The 16,649-nt window shown below is 39.8% G+C and overlaps 2 protein-coding genes across 4 annotated transcripts in view; both read left to right on the forward strand.

Moving 5' to 3' along the window:
- xpa (xeroderma pigmentosum, complementation group A) overlaps window positions 1-14,363 on the forward strand; it is a 29,964-nt gene extending 15,601 nt beyond the window's left edge. For all 3 annotated transcript variants that reach the window (XR_015475584.1, XR_015475583.1, XR_015475589.1), the window contains exon 8: window positions 13,542-14,363. The gene's annotated coding sequence lies outside the window, so the exon portion shown is untranslated. The remainder of the gene's footprint in view (window positions 1-13,541) is intronic.
- Window positions 2,837-14,363, forward strand: LOC147846698 (uncharacterized protein C4orf54). Its single transcript, XM_087236742.1, has 2 exons — window positions 2,837-6,995; window positions 13,542-14,363. Exon 1 carries the CDS (start codon window positions 2,934-2,936, stop codon window positions 6,987-6,989), a length of 4,056 nt encoding a protein of 1,351 aa, XP_087092868.1. The 5' UTR covers window positions 2,837-2,933; the 3' UTR covers window positions 6,990-6,995; window positions 13,542-14,363.
- Window positions 14,364-16,649: the final 2,286 nt, after the last annotated feature.

Consider the following 16,649-nt stretch of genomic DNA (forward strand, 5'->3'; position numbering starts at 1 on the left):
TGGTAAGTTCAGTTGATTGTACATGATTTAAAAAGGCATTCACCTGTCTATATAAGGTCTCAGGGTTAACAGCATGTCAAAGCACAATCCAAGCATGAAGACAAAGGAATTGTTCGTAGACCTCCGAGACAGGATTGTCTTGAGGCACAAGACTGGGGAAGGTTACAGAAACAATTCTGCTGCTCTGAAAGTTCCGATAAGCACAGTGGCCTCCATCATCCATAAGTGGAAGATGTTTGGAACCACCAGGACTCTTCCTAGAGCTGGCCAGGCCATCTAAGCTGAGTGATCAGGGGAGAAGGGCTTTTGTCAGGGAGGTGATCAATAACTTGATGGTCACTCTGTCTGAGCTCCAGCGTATTTCTGTGTAGAGAGAAGAACCTTACAGAAGAACAACCATCTGTGCAGCAATCCACCAATCAGGTCTGTATGGTAGAGTGGCCAGACAGAAGCGACTCCCCGCCTGGAATTTGCCAAAAGGCATCTGAAGGACTCTCAGACCATAAGAAACAAAATTTTCTGGTCTGTAGAGACCAAAATTGAACACTTTTGAGTGCTTTTTCATCTTCCAGCAGGAATATATGAGAAAAATATATGAGAAATATTGGAGAATACTTAATTATAGGATGATCATGGGATAGAATGGTAAATTATGGGAGAAACTAGGCAAAAACAGAAGGGTTGACATGCATTAGGTAAACCGGAAGTGTTTGTGGAAAAACTGTTTTGCGAGAGAATGCAAAACATCTTTGCAGGGGAATCCCGTCACTCTGTTACACTCTGTTTTTTTTTTCCCCCACCCTGTTTTTTTTTCTTCCACCCATTCCCCCCCATCATCACGTCCCTTCCGGGTCTCCAAAAATTCCACTCTCAGATTTCTGTAACAGGAGGGCAAATAATTGTCTACTTTTTCTAACTGTAAATCAGCAGTAATAGTATATAAAATGCAGAAACAAGAAAATATTTGCTTTTCAGTTTTTTTAGGTCGGATAATTTTTGAAAGTATCCAGAGTGGATTTTCACCTTAAATTATGTGAAAGTACAATTTATTTAAAAAATTAGATCATGTAAATACAATGAAGAGAACATCGTTTTTAACTTTGATTTTCATCCAACTTTTGCGTGAGAAATGTGTTTATTGATTTCCTAGTAGAGGGTGAAAGTGTATCCAACGCATTAAACATATGCCGGAATAGTTGGTGGTTCATTCCTCTGTGGCGACCCCTGATAAATAAGGGACTAAGCTGAAGGAAATTGAATTAATGAATGTATTTGATAGACTTTCCTCCCAATTCTTTTAAAAGTGAGAACTGATCTGTTAGACTGAATAACAGCTCGCTCCATTAGACTAATTGCAGATGATTTACTGTACAGCCTCTTCTTTCCTATTGGCCGACCTGACCTCAGACTGTCATATCCCTCACACATCTGCAGTTGTCCCTTTCTCTCTGTCTTTGTTGGGCTGTGCTTGTCGTGTCTCTTTCCCAGGGCCAGCTTGTGTTCTGTAGGTTTGGCAGCGGCACTGCCTCTAATACGGGCACGCAGCTGTCGTGGGCCAGAGGCGGACATTGGTAACATTCAGTTGACAACAAATGTTTCTCTACTCTCGTTATGTGTGCGCTTATGCACTTCTAGGAGGAGCGCACCCACAATAGACCCGCAGCTCTACTGAACGTAGTGTTTTTCTCTATGGGCTTTGTGAGCTATGACACGGTGTCTAATAATACATGCGTAGATTATAGTGGAGAATGATGTAAGACAGGTTGTCGGCTTGATCTAGGAAAGCGCCCACAATTTTCATTGTGCATTTAAAATTAGGGGTTCATTCAGCTGCTCATGCAGGGGTCAAAGAATTTTAGGGTTTGGGTCAAATTATTATTATTATTATTTTTTTATATTTCCCAAATGATGTTTAACAGAGCAAGGAAATTTTCACAGTATGTCTGATAATGTTTTTTCTTCTGGAGAAAGTCTTATTTGTTTTATTTCGGTAAGAATAAAAGCAGTTTTACATTTTTTAAAAAGCCATTTTAAGGACGATATAATTAGCCCCTTTAAGCTATATTTTGTTTCTGTAGTCTACAGAACAAATCATAACTTGCCTAATTACCCTAACCTGCCTTGTTACCCTAAGTGACCTGGTTAAGCATTTAAATGCCACTTAAAGCTGTTACAGAAGTGTCTTCAAAAATATCTCAAATATTATTTTCTGTCATCATGACAAAGATAAAATAAATCAGTTTTTAGAAATGAGTTATTAAATCTATTAAGTTCAGAAATGTGTTTAAAAAAAATTCTGTTAAACGGAAATTGGGGGAAAAAATAAACAGGCGGTCTAATAATTCAGAGGGGCTAATAATTCTGACTTTAAATGTATTTAAGGAAAATATTAAATGCAAGTGCCTATAGTGTTTTTGACATAATACAACATCAAAATATGAATGAAATAATGATACATTTAGCGTAGAATATTCTTGTAAAAATTAAATATGTTGTGCTGTTTTAATGGAAATCTATTTTTATTTTTTAGATTATTAATGTTATAGTGGAAATTTCCTCTAAATTATTAGGCAAAATAATTGTTTGCTCATAAAGTAAATTTACAGGCCAAATTGTATACGATATACAAAAATTAAAGATTTAATACACATAATTTGGAAGCAACCTCTTTTTAAAAACTCATAACTTATAATTTGCTACATTTTTCTTTTAATAGTTGGGTATTGGCGGTATAATAAGCAGTATTAAATACATTACGCCTATGTGGGTCCATGTAAACCATGTATGTGTGTGTGTGTGTGTGTGGTGAGACTCTCTTTTTCTCTTCCCCTCCCTCATTGCACTCTCTCTCTCTGGTCAGTTAGTCTCGCGCGCAGCAGCAGTTCACTCGCTCACTCAAGCCGTGCTGCGGTCCGGTGTCAGAGGCAACACTGATGGAGACACTTCACACGGTCACCGCGGACCGAGAGGACACCGGACCGTTCAAAAAGCTGCTGAAAGAGGCGAAAGAGCACCACAATAGTGACGAGAACAGCGAAACAAACTATGTAGACCTGGGTAATCCGTCGGACATGAAGTCAGACAGCACAAAGACAGTGAAAGTCACTTTCACAGGTGAAGGGAACCAGCTGGCCATATTCAAATGTAAAGGAGATGCGTCCATCTATGGGACTAAGAGTCCCGGGGAGCAAGAGGGGAATGAAAATACAGATAAAACCTCATCGAAAGAGGGGAAGAGCCTTTCAGAGAGCCTCCAGGAAGAGCGCGCTCCGCTGACAGACGACTTTGTGGACGCAGGAGAGGATGTAAAAAGTGAAAATCCCAAATCTCCGTCGTATGAAACGGAGGAGCTGGAGTACACCGATATGTACTTGAACAGCCGCTGCGAGTCTAAAGCCAGCCCGAGCGCGGCGGACGTGGAGTCCCACTATATAACGACGCACGAGATTCAGCTGACGGAGTTGGACCACGATGTGGATTACGAGTTTGGCCGCGGATCCTGCTGGGATTTCGAGGATGATAATCTGGTGTATTCGTTTGTTGACTACGCATCATTTGACAGCGACGAGACGACTCTCGGGAGGATCCAAAGCAAGTCCAGGAGCAGTAAAGTTCCGTTCACTTCACGCGCGGCCAAGCTTTGCGCCACAGGTGCTCTGGTCAGTACCGAAAGTGAACTTTGTGAATCTGATAAATGTGCCAGCTCGGATGAGGGCGCCGGACAGCTTGGAAATTCAGCAGGACATATTCACCTGTCAATCAAAACGTCTTCGCGTGCCGTCAACGAGCCCGCCGCCAATGTCCTGGGACAGAGGAATGTGCGCTTTCACACCAGACGCGCAGGCGAGCGGAGTCATTATTCATTCAGAAGCTCGGACTCCAAAAGCGAGACCCTGTTTGACCGCTACTTTATCCCACCCCCCGGCCGCCAGCACTTCGCCAGCAAGCTGAGGGGGAAGGACATCAACGAATATTCCAGTGGCGCGTCCAGTTCCGTCAGCGAGCTGGATGACGCTGATAAAGAGGTGCGTAATCTCACCGCGCGTTCCTTCCGGAGTTTGGCGTGCCCGTACTTTGATGCCATTAATTTGAGCAGCTCGAGTGAGTCCTCAATGTCAGAACACGGACTGAGTATTAACAAATGGTCCGCTTTCGTCGACTTAAATTACGGCAGTTTGACACGTGAGCCGCACAAGAACTCTACGCCCGTTTTTGAGGGAAATAAAAGCGCCGAGTGCGCAAATATAAAAGACGCGGTTCAAAGCAGTACATCTAGTCCTCAAGCTAAAATAGTGTCGATGAAAAACAGCTTGAACTCACAGCAGACGTCCAAGAAAATAGAGATACGAAGCAAACCGGGTGAAACCATCACACAGACTGAAACCCTGAACTTCAGCTGTAATGTAGGAGCTGGCATACCTGCGCGAGAGAGGCGCGCGAAACGCGCACTGCATGCCATGATGTCACGTTCCACAGCAGAGGTTATGAGCAAAGCTGAGCGTGAAGCAGAAAATCTGCTCGACGAAAGCTTGGAAGAATCCCAGAAGAAAGCCATCTTCGCCTCAAGTCTTTTGAAAAATGTGATTTCCAAGAAAATGCAGTTTGAGCAAGAACGTAAAATGGAAAGAGGTGAAATGAGAGACAAATACCCTGCTCATGCTAAAGATTGTAAAGAGTTTGCCAAGGGCTTAGAAAGACAGACTTCTGAAACATCAGCACACTCCCAAGAGGATATCAGGGATGTGACAGACCAGCCACAAGAGACTCCATGTTCCCATGCTGCAGAAATCACAGAGTCACCCTGCGACCCTGAAACGTCCAATAAATTAGATCCAAGTGAACCACTGAAGACCCCCAGTCAAAAGAGTGCTTTCAAAACCTGGAAAGATGGAGAGCAGGAAGCGCAAGGTAATGGAGAATCTCAATGCACACAGGAGGAGGAGACGCTGCCAGACACCTCAATTAGACCTGTGATGGAAAGCAGCGAAAGTGTTGAGGGCGAGGGTAGGATGATTAAGATGTCTCACTTGTATGTCCCTAGCTCACAGCTTATGCCTAAGGAAAAGGAAGCAGCCGGGCTTTCATTACATAATCTGAAAGTGACTGGAGATCTTGCAGAGTCAGACGGGGGAGGGTGTGGAAAACTGAGCTCCGGCCAGCTCCATTGCTTTGCGGACACAGACCAAACCTCACAGTGCCAAAAAGCACCCGAAATCAAAATACAGCTTCGTAGTGTCAAAGAAAACAAAAGCGATCAGTTCAACATCACCAATCTGTTAACACCTAACATCAACCATGTCAAAAAGGCTACGAGTGAATCTAAAAGCCATTCATTGACCATATCAGACAAAGTCCCGCATTTTATGGTGAGGGATATTAGAGATAGTAAATGTAAGTTCCAAACACCTATTCATCAGGTAAGAGATGTGCGCAAACTGGTGAAGAGTTCATATCGGTTTGTTGCGCTTGAAAATGCTTGTGGTTCATCCACATCCTTACGAGAGGAGAGCAAACCTGTCAACAGAGGACCCGACAGGAAACCATTTCCCACAGCTATGGTGATAAAATGCCAGTCTGTAAACACAAACCATGCCACAAAACCAGAAGGTGAAACGGAAACATCAAGATCATCCCCAAATCTGTCATCTGAGTGGGCTACTAAAAGCGAACCCATGCGCACTGCACCCAGAGTGCTGCACACTAAGCCTGTGACTGAACAACCAGAGTTTAACCTAAAAATAGATGCTAAATCATCAAAACACAAGCCAGAAAAGGCAACAGAAGGCAGTGAGAAGAAGCCAGAGTCGAAGGCTTCAAATCAGATAGCCCTTGAAAAGTTAAAGGCAGCTGTGAAAACGATGGAGCAACTGTACGTTTTTGACAGGAACGAATGGAAGCGCAAAACGCAAGCGCCGAGACCAATCACGGACAGCCACGTGCTGTCGCTCATCACCCGAGAGGAGCAAGGAGTCATGACCAAAACAGACTTTGAGAGCGAATATGGGAAGGCGGACACTAGTATTGAGCTGCACTCTGAAAAGCTCGTCACAGCCTCTAGTGCAGGAGTCGATGAGGAGAAAGTGTGTATGCCAGGCGGTTCTCACAGTCAGGAAGATTCTTTCAGTGAAAAGTGTAACTTCAGAGATCCTACCTGTGTAAATACAGCCAACATTAGCACTCAGAAGATGTTTTCTTGTAGAAACTACACCTTAAAAACGCACAAATCCCCTTTATCCTTGAGAATATGTCAGAAAGGTGAAGAAAAGCAACAGAAAGATCTGCAGCAGCCAGACTCTGACAATTATCTAACCATCCCCATTAAAGCTCATCCTTCAGATTCAAAACCCTCACATGCATCGGGCTGCACCAAGTCTCACCTAAATACCTCCCACCTTCAGCCCGTGCAGCGCTCGCCTGTCATAATGGAGTCTTGGTCCCCTGACAGCCCTACAGCTATGATTTATCATCACGCTGTGCCCGTGCCAAATGTACCTGTTGTTCAACCCCAGCTGCTCTGCCTCACGCCCCCTGCAGACGTCCCGCATGCTCACATCCAGCGCAAGCTGCTGCTTGACCCCACCACGGGTCAGTACTACTTAGTGGACACCCCTGTTCCGATGCAGCCCGCCGCCCAGAGGTTTTACCATCCTGAGAGTGGCCAGTACTTGGACATTCCTTTATCACTCACTCCAGTGCCAGTGTCGGTGTCACCGGTCGCCCTCGGTCCTGCAGCCTATCCCCCAACTTACTTGGTCTACCCTTCGACCTTTCTGCCTGCACCCCCGGCGCCGCAGTCACATTCATCCACCTGCTCCGAGGGCGAGGATGCAGTGGAGACGGGCAGCATGTATATGATCCCGCCGGGCAGCACAGCAACCAGCAGCACCACCAAACCGGTCATCAGCATCACATCGCAGCAAGGTGCCCGTATCGTTGCTCCTCCCTCCTTTGATGGCACAACAATGAGCTTTGTGGTGGAGCATCGATAACGGAAGGTGAGTAAACACCGCACGGCTCTGTGTTTACATTGTAAGATAATAATTCTAAAACTCAAGTCAACAGTTGATAAATAAATGTTTGTGAGATAAAGAAAGTTCTGCAAGGAACCATCAACAGAAGTAAAATGCTTTCATTTTTTTTTGGAAATATTTTACAAATATAATTGTTTTAAAGATTATTTTCGGATGAGACGGTGGCTCAGTGGTTAGCACTGTCGCCTCACAGCAAGAAGGTCACTGGATTGAATCCTAGCTGGGTCAGTTGGCATTTCCGTGTGGAGTTTGCATGTTGTACCCTTATGTGTGTGGGTTTCCTTCGGGTGTTTGGTTTCCCCCGCAGTCCAAAGACATGTGCTTTAGTTGAATTGAATAAACTAAATTGGCCATAGTGTATGTGTGTAAATGATTGTGCATGTATGTTTCTCAGTACTGAGTTGCAGCTGGAAGGGCATTCGCTGTGTAAAACACATGCTGGATGAGTTGGCGGTTCATTCCTCTGTGGCGACCGCCCATGATTAAAGGGACTAAGCCACAGGTGTCTAACTCAGTTCCAAAAGGGCCGCAGCTCTGCACAGTTTAGTTCCAACCCTAATTAAACACACTTGATCAAACTAATTGAGTCCTTCAGGCTTGTTTGAAACCTACAGGTTAGTGTGTTGGAGCAGGGTTGGAACTAAACTGTGCAGGGCTTCGGCCCTCCAGGAATTGAGTTTGACACCCCTGGACTAAGCCGAAGGAAAAAGGAAAGGAATAAATACTGTTTTCTTTGATAATGTTAAAAGTTTTTCCCAGTTCTGGGTTGCAACTGGAAGGGCATTCTCTGCACAAAAGATATGGTGGAATAGTTGGTGGTTCATTTCGCTGTGGCAACCCCTGATAAATAGGGGACTATACCAAAGGAAAATTAATGTTAAAAGTACAGTAAAAACAAAAAGTCACCTAACATTCACATGCATGAACTAAACTAAAATGATCATATAATTCATTTGCTTTAATTTGACTCCTTGGTTTTGAAATGTTGCATTACGTTCATATTTAATGTGATTAATTACAGCATACTGGGAATGGGCTTTACTAATCCCTAAATGAATGCTAATTAAATATTCAATTTAAATAAAAGTCATTCTAAACAGAGGCCAATAATGCAGTTGGATAATTTGCATTAAATCCCAACAGCATTTTTTCAGGACTTCTTAATACTAAGAAATGTAATTGTAAATATCAGCAGTATAATGTATGTGTACGTACAGCTGCAATCAGAATTATTAAACCCCCTAAATTATTAGCCCCCTGTTTATTTTGTTTCACCGATTTTTGCTTAACAGAGAAAAGATTTTGTCATCACATTTCTAAACATAATAGTTTTAATAACTCATTTCTAATAACTGATTTATTTTATCTTTGCCATGATGACAGTAAATAATATTTTACTAGCTATTTTTCAAGACACTTCTATACAGCTTAAAGTGACATTTAAAGGCTTGACTAGGGCAATTAGGTTAACTAGTAGGCAGGTTAGGGTAATTAGGCAAGTTATTGTATAACGATGGTTTGTTCTGTAGACAGTCGAAAAAAATATAGCTTAAAGGGGCTAATAATTTTGACCTTAAAATGTTTTTTTTTTATTAATAACTGCTTTTATTCCAGCTGAAATAAAACAAATAAGACCACGTTCTCCTGTTATCAGACATACTGTGAAAATTTCCTCTGTTCTGTTAAACATCATTTGGGAAATATTTAAAAAATAAAAAAAAATAAAATGGGGGCTGATTATTCTGACTTCAACTGTATGTGTGTACGTGTGCGTGTGTGTGTGTAGGTCTGTAAAACTGTACTTGTTACTAACACCTGTTTCTTGCATGACTGTTTGTTCAGTGTGTGTGTGTGTCTGTGTGTGTGTGTGTGTGTGTGTGTGTGTGTGTGTGTGTTTGTTGTGGAGCAGTAGTTTATGGGGAAAGTGAATGTTGTTTGGTCTAAATATAATAAGATAGTTATGATGGCTTCATGTGTTTGAGTATTTACTTTTTGAACAGTTTTGACAGATTTGTTTTCTACTTGAACCAAGAATAGTGGGACTAAGACAAATAAAGGCAAGAATGACAAGTAAAAAAATCTTGATGTACACTCACCGGCCACTTTATTAGGTACACCTTACTAGTACCGGGTTGGACCCCCTTTTGCCTTCAAAACTGCCTTAATCCTTCGTGGCATAGATCCAACAAGGTACAGGAAATATTCCTCTGAGGTTTTGGTCTGTATTGACATGATAGCGTCACGCAGTTGCTGCAGATTTGTCGGCTGCACATGCATGATGCCAATCTCCTGTTTCCTCACATCAACAAAGGTGCTCTATTGGATTGAGTTCTGGTGACTGTGGAGACCATTTGAGTTAAGTGAACTCTTTGTCATGTTCAAGAAACCAGTCTAAGATGCTTTATAACATGACGCATTATCCTGCTGCAAGGAGCCATCAGAAGATGGGTACACTGTGGTCATGAAGGGATGGACATGGTCAGCAACAATACTCAGGTTGGCTGTGGTGTTGACATGATGCTCAACTGGTACTAATGGTCCCAAAGTATCCAAGAAAATCTCCCCCACACCATTACACCACCACCTGCAGCCTGAACCGTTGATACAAGACAGGATGGATCCATGCTTTTATGTTGTTGACACCAAATTCTGACCCTACCATCTGAACTGGTCACTGCAGCAGATCGTCTTGATCATGTCTACAAGTGTTAATGCATTGAGTTGCTGCCATGTGATTGACTGCTTAGAATTTTGATTTACGAGCAGTTGGACAGGTGTACCTAATAAAGTGGCCGGTGAGTGTAGATAAAAAACCAAGCAAGTGTATAAATGAACATTGCTTGCCTTTTTTGCTTGAATTGAGTCTCATCCAAGAAAACAGACAATCTTCAAAATATGTGTCAGTTTTGATGTCATTTTGATCAGATACTCAAGTTCATCAAGTTTTTCTTATGTTGCACACCTACAAAATCATAGAAATACCAAACACTGGCAAGTATTGCAGGCACTTGACAGTATGCATGTGTGAGTGTGAGCTGTGTGGAAAGGTCAGTCGGCGAGTAAAGTATTTGTTGTGCTGAGGCAGTAGGTTGACAGCTGCTGGGGCCGATCAGAGGACCAACAAGCTGCAGCAGGGTCAAACCTTTTTATAGAGAGAGACGGACTGAGAGGAACCTTCATATCTGATCTTTAGACATTCTGCATTACTGATCAGTGTGCATACTGGACATCTATTGTCATTCAGACTCGCTGTAATCTTTTGTTTTGTGGTAATCTATTTGTTTATAATGCTGTAGAACAGAAACATGATGATATGATTCCACATACTGTATGGGTGCTTCTTTAATTACAAAGTTTATTTGAGTCAGGCCTTTATTTAATTCTTTTAATATTTTATTAGCTTTCATAGTTTTTTTTTGCTTCAAATTTCTTTTAGATTTTTGGTGCACAGATTTTAGATCACGGTTTTATTTAATATGTATTAAAAGCATTAAATATGAAAATTCTAAATAGAAATATCAATATTTTTAAACTATGATTGCGTGCAAAACAAATGATTACCTGAATTGGGATGTAATGCATGTAAATATAAATAAATATAAAATATTTCCAATATAGCAGTAGTTAAGAAAATAATATGCAATTTGTCAATCAAAAAATCAGTTTTTTTAACATGCATTTAATTAGGAAATTAATTTGAGGACTACAGAGGATTAAGAAGTATATTTTAATAATATAATATAATATAATATAATATAATATAATATAATATAATATATAATATATTATAATATAATAATATTCATTTCATTCGCCTTAGTCCCTTTATTCATCAGGGGTCGCCACAGCGGAGTGAACTGCCAATTTATCCAGCATATGTTTTTACACAGCAGATTCCCTTCCAGCTGCGAACACGGTGAGAACATGCAAACTCCACACAGAAATGCCAACTAGACCAGCTGGGACTCGAACCAATGACCTTCTTGCTGTGAGGCGAAGGTGCTAACCACTGAGCCACCATGCAGCCCTTATAATATGATATAATATGATACAATATAACATAATATAACATGATATAATATAATCAGGGTGACGCAGTGGCGCAATAGGTAGTGCTGTCGCCTCACAGCAAGAAGGTCGCTGCTTCAATCCTCAGCTGGGTCAGTTGGTGTTTCTGTGTGGAGTTTGCATGTTCTACCTGCGGTCGCTTGGGTTTGGGTAGATTAAAATTGTCTGTATTGTATGTGTGTTAATGAGAGTGTATGGGTGTTTCCCAGAGATGGGTTGCAGCTGGAAGGGCATCCGCTGTGTAAAACATATGCTGGATAAGTTGGCGGTTTATTCCGCTGTGGCGAGCCCTGATTTATAAAGGGACTAAGCTGAAAAGAAAATGAATAATATAATCATATTTTAAATAGTTTATTCAAAGATTGGAAACTATACCGCAGTTGAAATGGATTTTATTTGGTCACATCCAGTGTTGAAATTTGTTATTAGACACATTCAAATTTTTTGCCACAAGACGAAAATTGTAAAATAAATGAATAAAAAGCACAATTATTTTTACAGTTGTGAGTTTATATCACACAGTTGTGATTTCTTAGAATTCATTACTTACATCTCGAAATTTCATTTTATAAACAGTCATTTATTCATTAGTCAGCCATTCAGTTATTTTCTTCAGATTTACAAGATATAAACTTACAATTCTGTTGTTTAAATGCCACAATTCTGACGTTTCGCTTAATTACAAGATATTATTAGAGATTAGATTAATTATTAGATGGAAACATGAAATTGAGAGAAATGAAACACAAATATCTACGATTCTTGTAATTGACACAGTATTTAACTGTAATGTGGAATGTAGGACAGTTATGCAGTATGTTACTGTATTTTAAAGTTGCCTTGTGAACATTACTGTATATTTTACAGTAAAGATATACAAAACTGTAAATACATATGCAACAAGATAAATGGGGCTGTAAATATAAATAGAGCATTTTTGCTGTGATTTACAGTAAGTCACTTGGGAACTGCTGCCAGCAAGTTATTGTAGATTCTACAGCAGAGGTGCCCAAAATATTTCTAATGAAAGACAAAAAACCAAACTTGATTGAGGGTTGTAGGGCGAAGGTAAATAATATAGCAAACTGAATTATATTAAAGCTGCCATGGGTAACTTCCTAATTTTTTTCATAATATTTAAAAATGAGCAAAAATGACTTAACTCGTATTACCAAATGAATGATATATTTTTACATCTTATAATGAATTTATTACAATAAAAACAAATAATTCACGTTATAACACAATGGAGTTCAATGCTGTGTACACTAGTCATGTTGCCAAGGTCTTGTGGGTTGTCCTCTATCTGTCAATAGACAGTATTTACATTAAAAAAAAACTGATTCATTTACAACATTTAATTGAAGCATTTAATTTCAGTTGGCTTTTTTTGTAGCTTAAAGTCCTCAAGAAATCAAAACTCACCATCTGATTTTGTTAGCTCACATTGCTAGTTTTGTGGTGAACAACTCATCTGTGCATTTCACTAAGAAAAAAAAAGTTTGCCCATGTAATCTTTAATCGAAATCTGAAAATGCAAAATTGTCAGATTAAATATATTTTTGGAAATGGGCGTGGCTAATACATTTAACCACGCCGCTTCAGCTGTCAGTTTTGACATCAAACAGAAATGGTGAGCAGGAGTGTGTTAGGTTGTAAAACGTTCCCCAAACCCATTTCCCATCTTTCTGAATGAAATGCATACTTCACTACATCCAATCAGCTCGCAGTAGAAAAACTAGCCACGCCCACAGTTTGTCATTTAATATTCCGTTTCTCAAGGAACTGCGTCTCAATACGAAAGAAATAACAGGCACGGCTTCCAGTTCAGGAGGACTTTAACAATAAGTAGAGTTGCTGAAGTTTGTCCTGCACTCTTGCGGTTTTTAAAGAAACTTCTTTGGTGTGTCAATCTTGTCAATGCTATTATTCAAAAAGGTAATAATTCACACTCATCAAGTAATTGCTTCGTACTGTTTTTCTTTTTTCTTTTTACATTCTTCGGGTGATTTAAAGACACAAATGTTTGGGCACAATGCCTCACACACTGAGGGAGGCGTTGTGCTGAAACATTTGTGTCTTTAAATCACCCGAAGAATGTAAAAAGAAAAACAGTACAAGGACTGCAACAATAAAGCAAACAAAATGTTAAGTTAAATCAGAAATGACAATATCTGTTAAATCTATAATAATAAATACCTGTCATTCTTACTCTCAGATGGTACGGTAGGACAAATCAAAGCTTACCATGGGCCAACTTTGTTCCGTGGGTCCTAGTTTGGGCATCTCTGTCCTACAGGAAATCATTAACAGTGAATTCTGACATAAAAAGCAGCGATTATCTTATTTAATTTGATCCTGGTGCAGAAATGAAAAAAAAAGTAAAATAAGCATATATTTATATTCCCCTTGATTCATCTGTTCTTTCTCTTTCCTTCTCAGGAGGATCCCAGTCAGAGTGTGTTCACCAACCACTTCATCAAAAAAAACAAAAACAGACATGATGCACAGTTTCCCACATCTGTCTTCATCAATTCCTACGTGGTGTTGCCTCCTGATCTGTGACTTTTGCAATGCTCAAAAGCTAAAGATGAACCATTTAAAGCAGTTTTTATAAACTTGTGCAACAAATTAATTTGAGGCAACCGTAATATTTTTTTTGCCCATCCAGCTGTCTTGAAGCACCGCATAGTTAAAAGAAATCGTTGCTTGTTCCGTTTTGGTTTTGTTGTATAAAGTGTCTGTGTTTTTACACTTTTATGGACTCCTTTTTACCTACCTATAGGTACAGTATAATGCCAAGTTCTGATTGAGTAAGGCATGGCTTGTGTGAACGAGAGAAATGTGATGTGGTGACTGTGTTGCGTATGAGAGAAAAAGCAAGCAAACGGTTTTCTCTCACTCTGATGGGAATGATGGTTATAGTGACGGATCACAGAGGAGTTCTGTATAGTTTCAATGTATAATAATAATAATCACGCTATTTTTACTGAACTGAAAACATGTGCCTTTGAGAAAGATTTCACTTTTCGTCTCAGTCCTTACGTTGATGACCATTACCTCAGTTTGCAGTGCAGGCATGTTGCTGTCTCATGGGATTTTGCCTTCACAGTATTATACTCCTTTGCTTTGTTCAGTTTTACCCTTACTTTACATCATCTGTCTTCCATGTTCATTTACTTTTTGTCCTTTTTTTGTAATATGGATCATCTATTAAAGGTATATGGATCTGCAGGCCAATCTATGTACCAATTTTAAATGGAATTATTGTTATTTTTGTCAGCGTTAACTATCTTTATATTTAATAAGTGTGTTATTGACGTTAACTTCGTAAAGATGAAGACATTTTGGGGAAAATACATTATGAGAGTGGCTGCCAACAGTTCACCTACAAATAAAAAAAATGCTGTTGATGTGCTCACTCAAGACATTCGAGATGAACACTCACTGGCCACTTTATTAGGTACACCATATAAGTACTGGGTTGGACACCTATTTGCTATCAGAACTGCCTTAATCCTTCGTGGCATAGATTCAACAAGGTACTGGAAATATTCCCCAGAGATTTTGGTTCATATTGACATGATAGCATCACGCAGTTGCTGATTTGTCGGCTGCACATCCATGATGCAAATCTCCCGTTCCACCACATCCTGAAGGTGCTCTATTGGATTGAGTTCTGGTGACTGTGGAGGCCATCTGAGTACAGTGAACTCATTGTCATGTTCAAGAAACCAGTCTGAGATGATTTGCGCTTTATGACATGACAAGTTATCCTGCTGGAAGTAGCCATCAGAAGATGGTCTTCTGCATATCTCAGAACTTGTAACAAGTGGATATTTGAGTTGCCTTTCTTTAAGCTCAAACCAGTCCGGCCTTTTTCTTGTGACCTCTGGCATCAACAAGGCATTTGCGCCCACAGAGCTGCCGCTCACTGGATATTCTCTCTTTTTCTGACCATCCTCTGTAAACCCCTAGAGATGGTTGTGCGTGTAAATCCCAGTAGATCAGCAGTTTCTGAAATACTAAGACCAGCTCGACTGGCTACAATAACCATGTCACGTTCAAAGTCACTTAAATCACCTGCTCTTCATTCTGATGCTCAGTCTGAACTGCAGTATAATGTCTTGAGCATGTCTCCATGCCTGTTGCTGTCATGTGATAGTCCAGGGTTCAACACTAAGGATTTTTTCTGCTGGCCTTTATTTCTTAGCCACATATTTTAAATAATTTGTCATCAATAACGTCTGTGAATCTAGAAATTAAATAAAAAATATGTATTATGAATAAAAAAAATAAATGTATCATGAGTAAAATTCAAAGTGTTAAGCAAACAAAAAGAGCATTATGGAAAATATGCATGCCTTTTATTGCAAAACAAACATATTGACTTGCCAATATGAGGAAAAACTGTGCAAAATTTTGTTTTTTTCCCGTCATATTGTAAATGTCTGCTTCAAGACATTAGAAACAGACATTTTCCTTTAGCCTCATCATTTGATGTTTCCATCTCTTCGCTGTACTGGATGTCACCAGGTTACGGAAAAAAAACAACATACTCACAACATCCAACCAGATTAGAGGAATTGAAAAACAATATGGTGTTTACGACTTCACAGAGAAATAGTAGCAAGCGATTTAAACTTAAGTGACAAGGCAGCACTTGCCCAACCAGGCCAGTAATGAACATGTCTACTGTCCTGAGTGTCTTGCATGCTGGCCCTGGGCCATCGGGCAGTCCTTATTGTTGAGCCCTGAAATCTGAGTAAAAACTTGCATTAACGAGCATATAGTTGGACAGGTGTACCTAATAAAGTGGCCAGTGAGTGTAGGTAACCTTTACTGGAACGTTAACTTCTATCTTATGTCACGAGGGTAATTACACTTGAGTGATGCTGTGTGGTTATAATCTAGTAACTTTCAGTCTCTTACACAGACTGATCGTTTTGGTTCATAAGATGACAATGTATTGAAAGGAGTCACGTGTATTAATGTTGTGTTGCCTGCATGTGCTTTTTTGACTGTCAAAGTGCTGGTATTAATTTCTGAAATCACCAAGGACCACAGTTTCAGTTAAAATGATGATGTTATACTGAAGAAAAAAGTCACCTTTCAGATAGCCTGAGAGAGAGTAAACGTATAGCAAATTGTCATTTTAAAGTCAATTAAATATGAGGAAAAATATAACTCAACATACAATATCCGTCTACTGATATAATAAATTATAGCCTGCTATTAAATCAAAGGATATGGACACTACAGCATGGTTAATAAATAACAATTAATTACACAAATTTTATACATGGTTGTTAACCATATAAAAATACAGTTCTGGGTATTCTGAGCACACCGAAAAAGATTTTCTGTGGAAACTGCCTATTATGTGAAATACTAATGTGATACAAAACAAGATCATTGATTTATAAGTTTAATAAATCAAGTGTAGCCTCTTCAGCCCATATTAAAAGCACTTTCAGTGGAACATGCACGTCATTGCACTATTAAAATCACTTACAGGTCTCGTTCCAGTGATGTTAATAGTACGCGAGT

The sequence above is a fragment of the Danio rerio genome, chromosome 1 (assembly GCF_052040795.2).
Source record: "Danio rerio strain M-AB ecotype USA chromosome 1, GRCz13ab, whole genome shotgun sequence".
Lineage (NCBI taxonomy): Eukaryota > Metazoa > Chordata > Actinopteri > Cypriniformes > Danionidae > Danio > Danio rerio.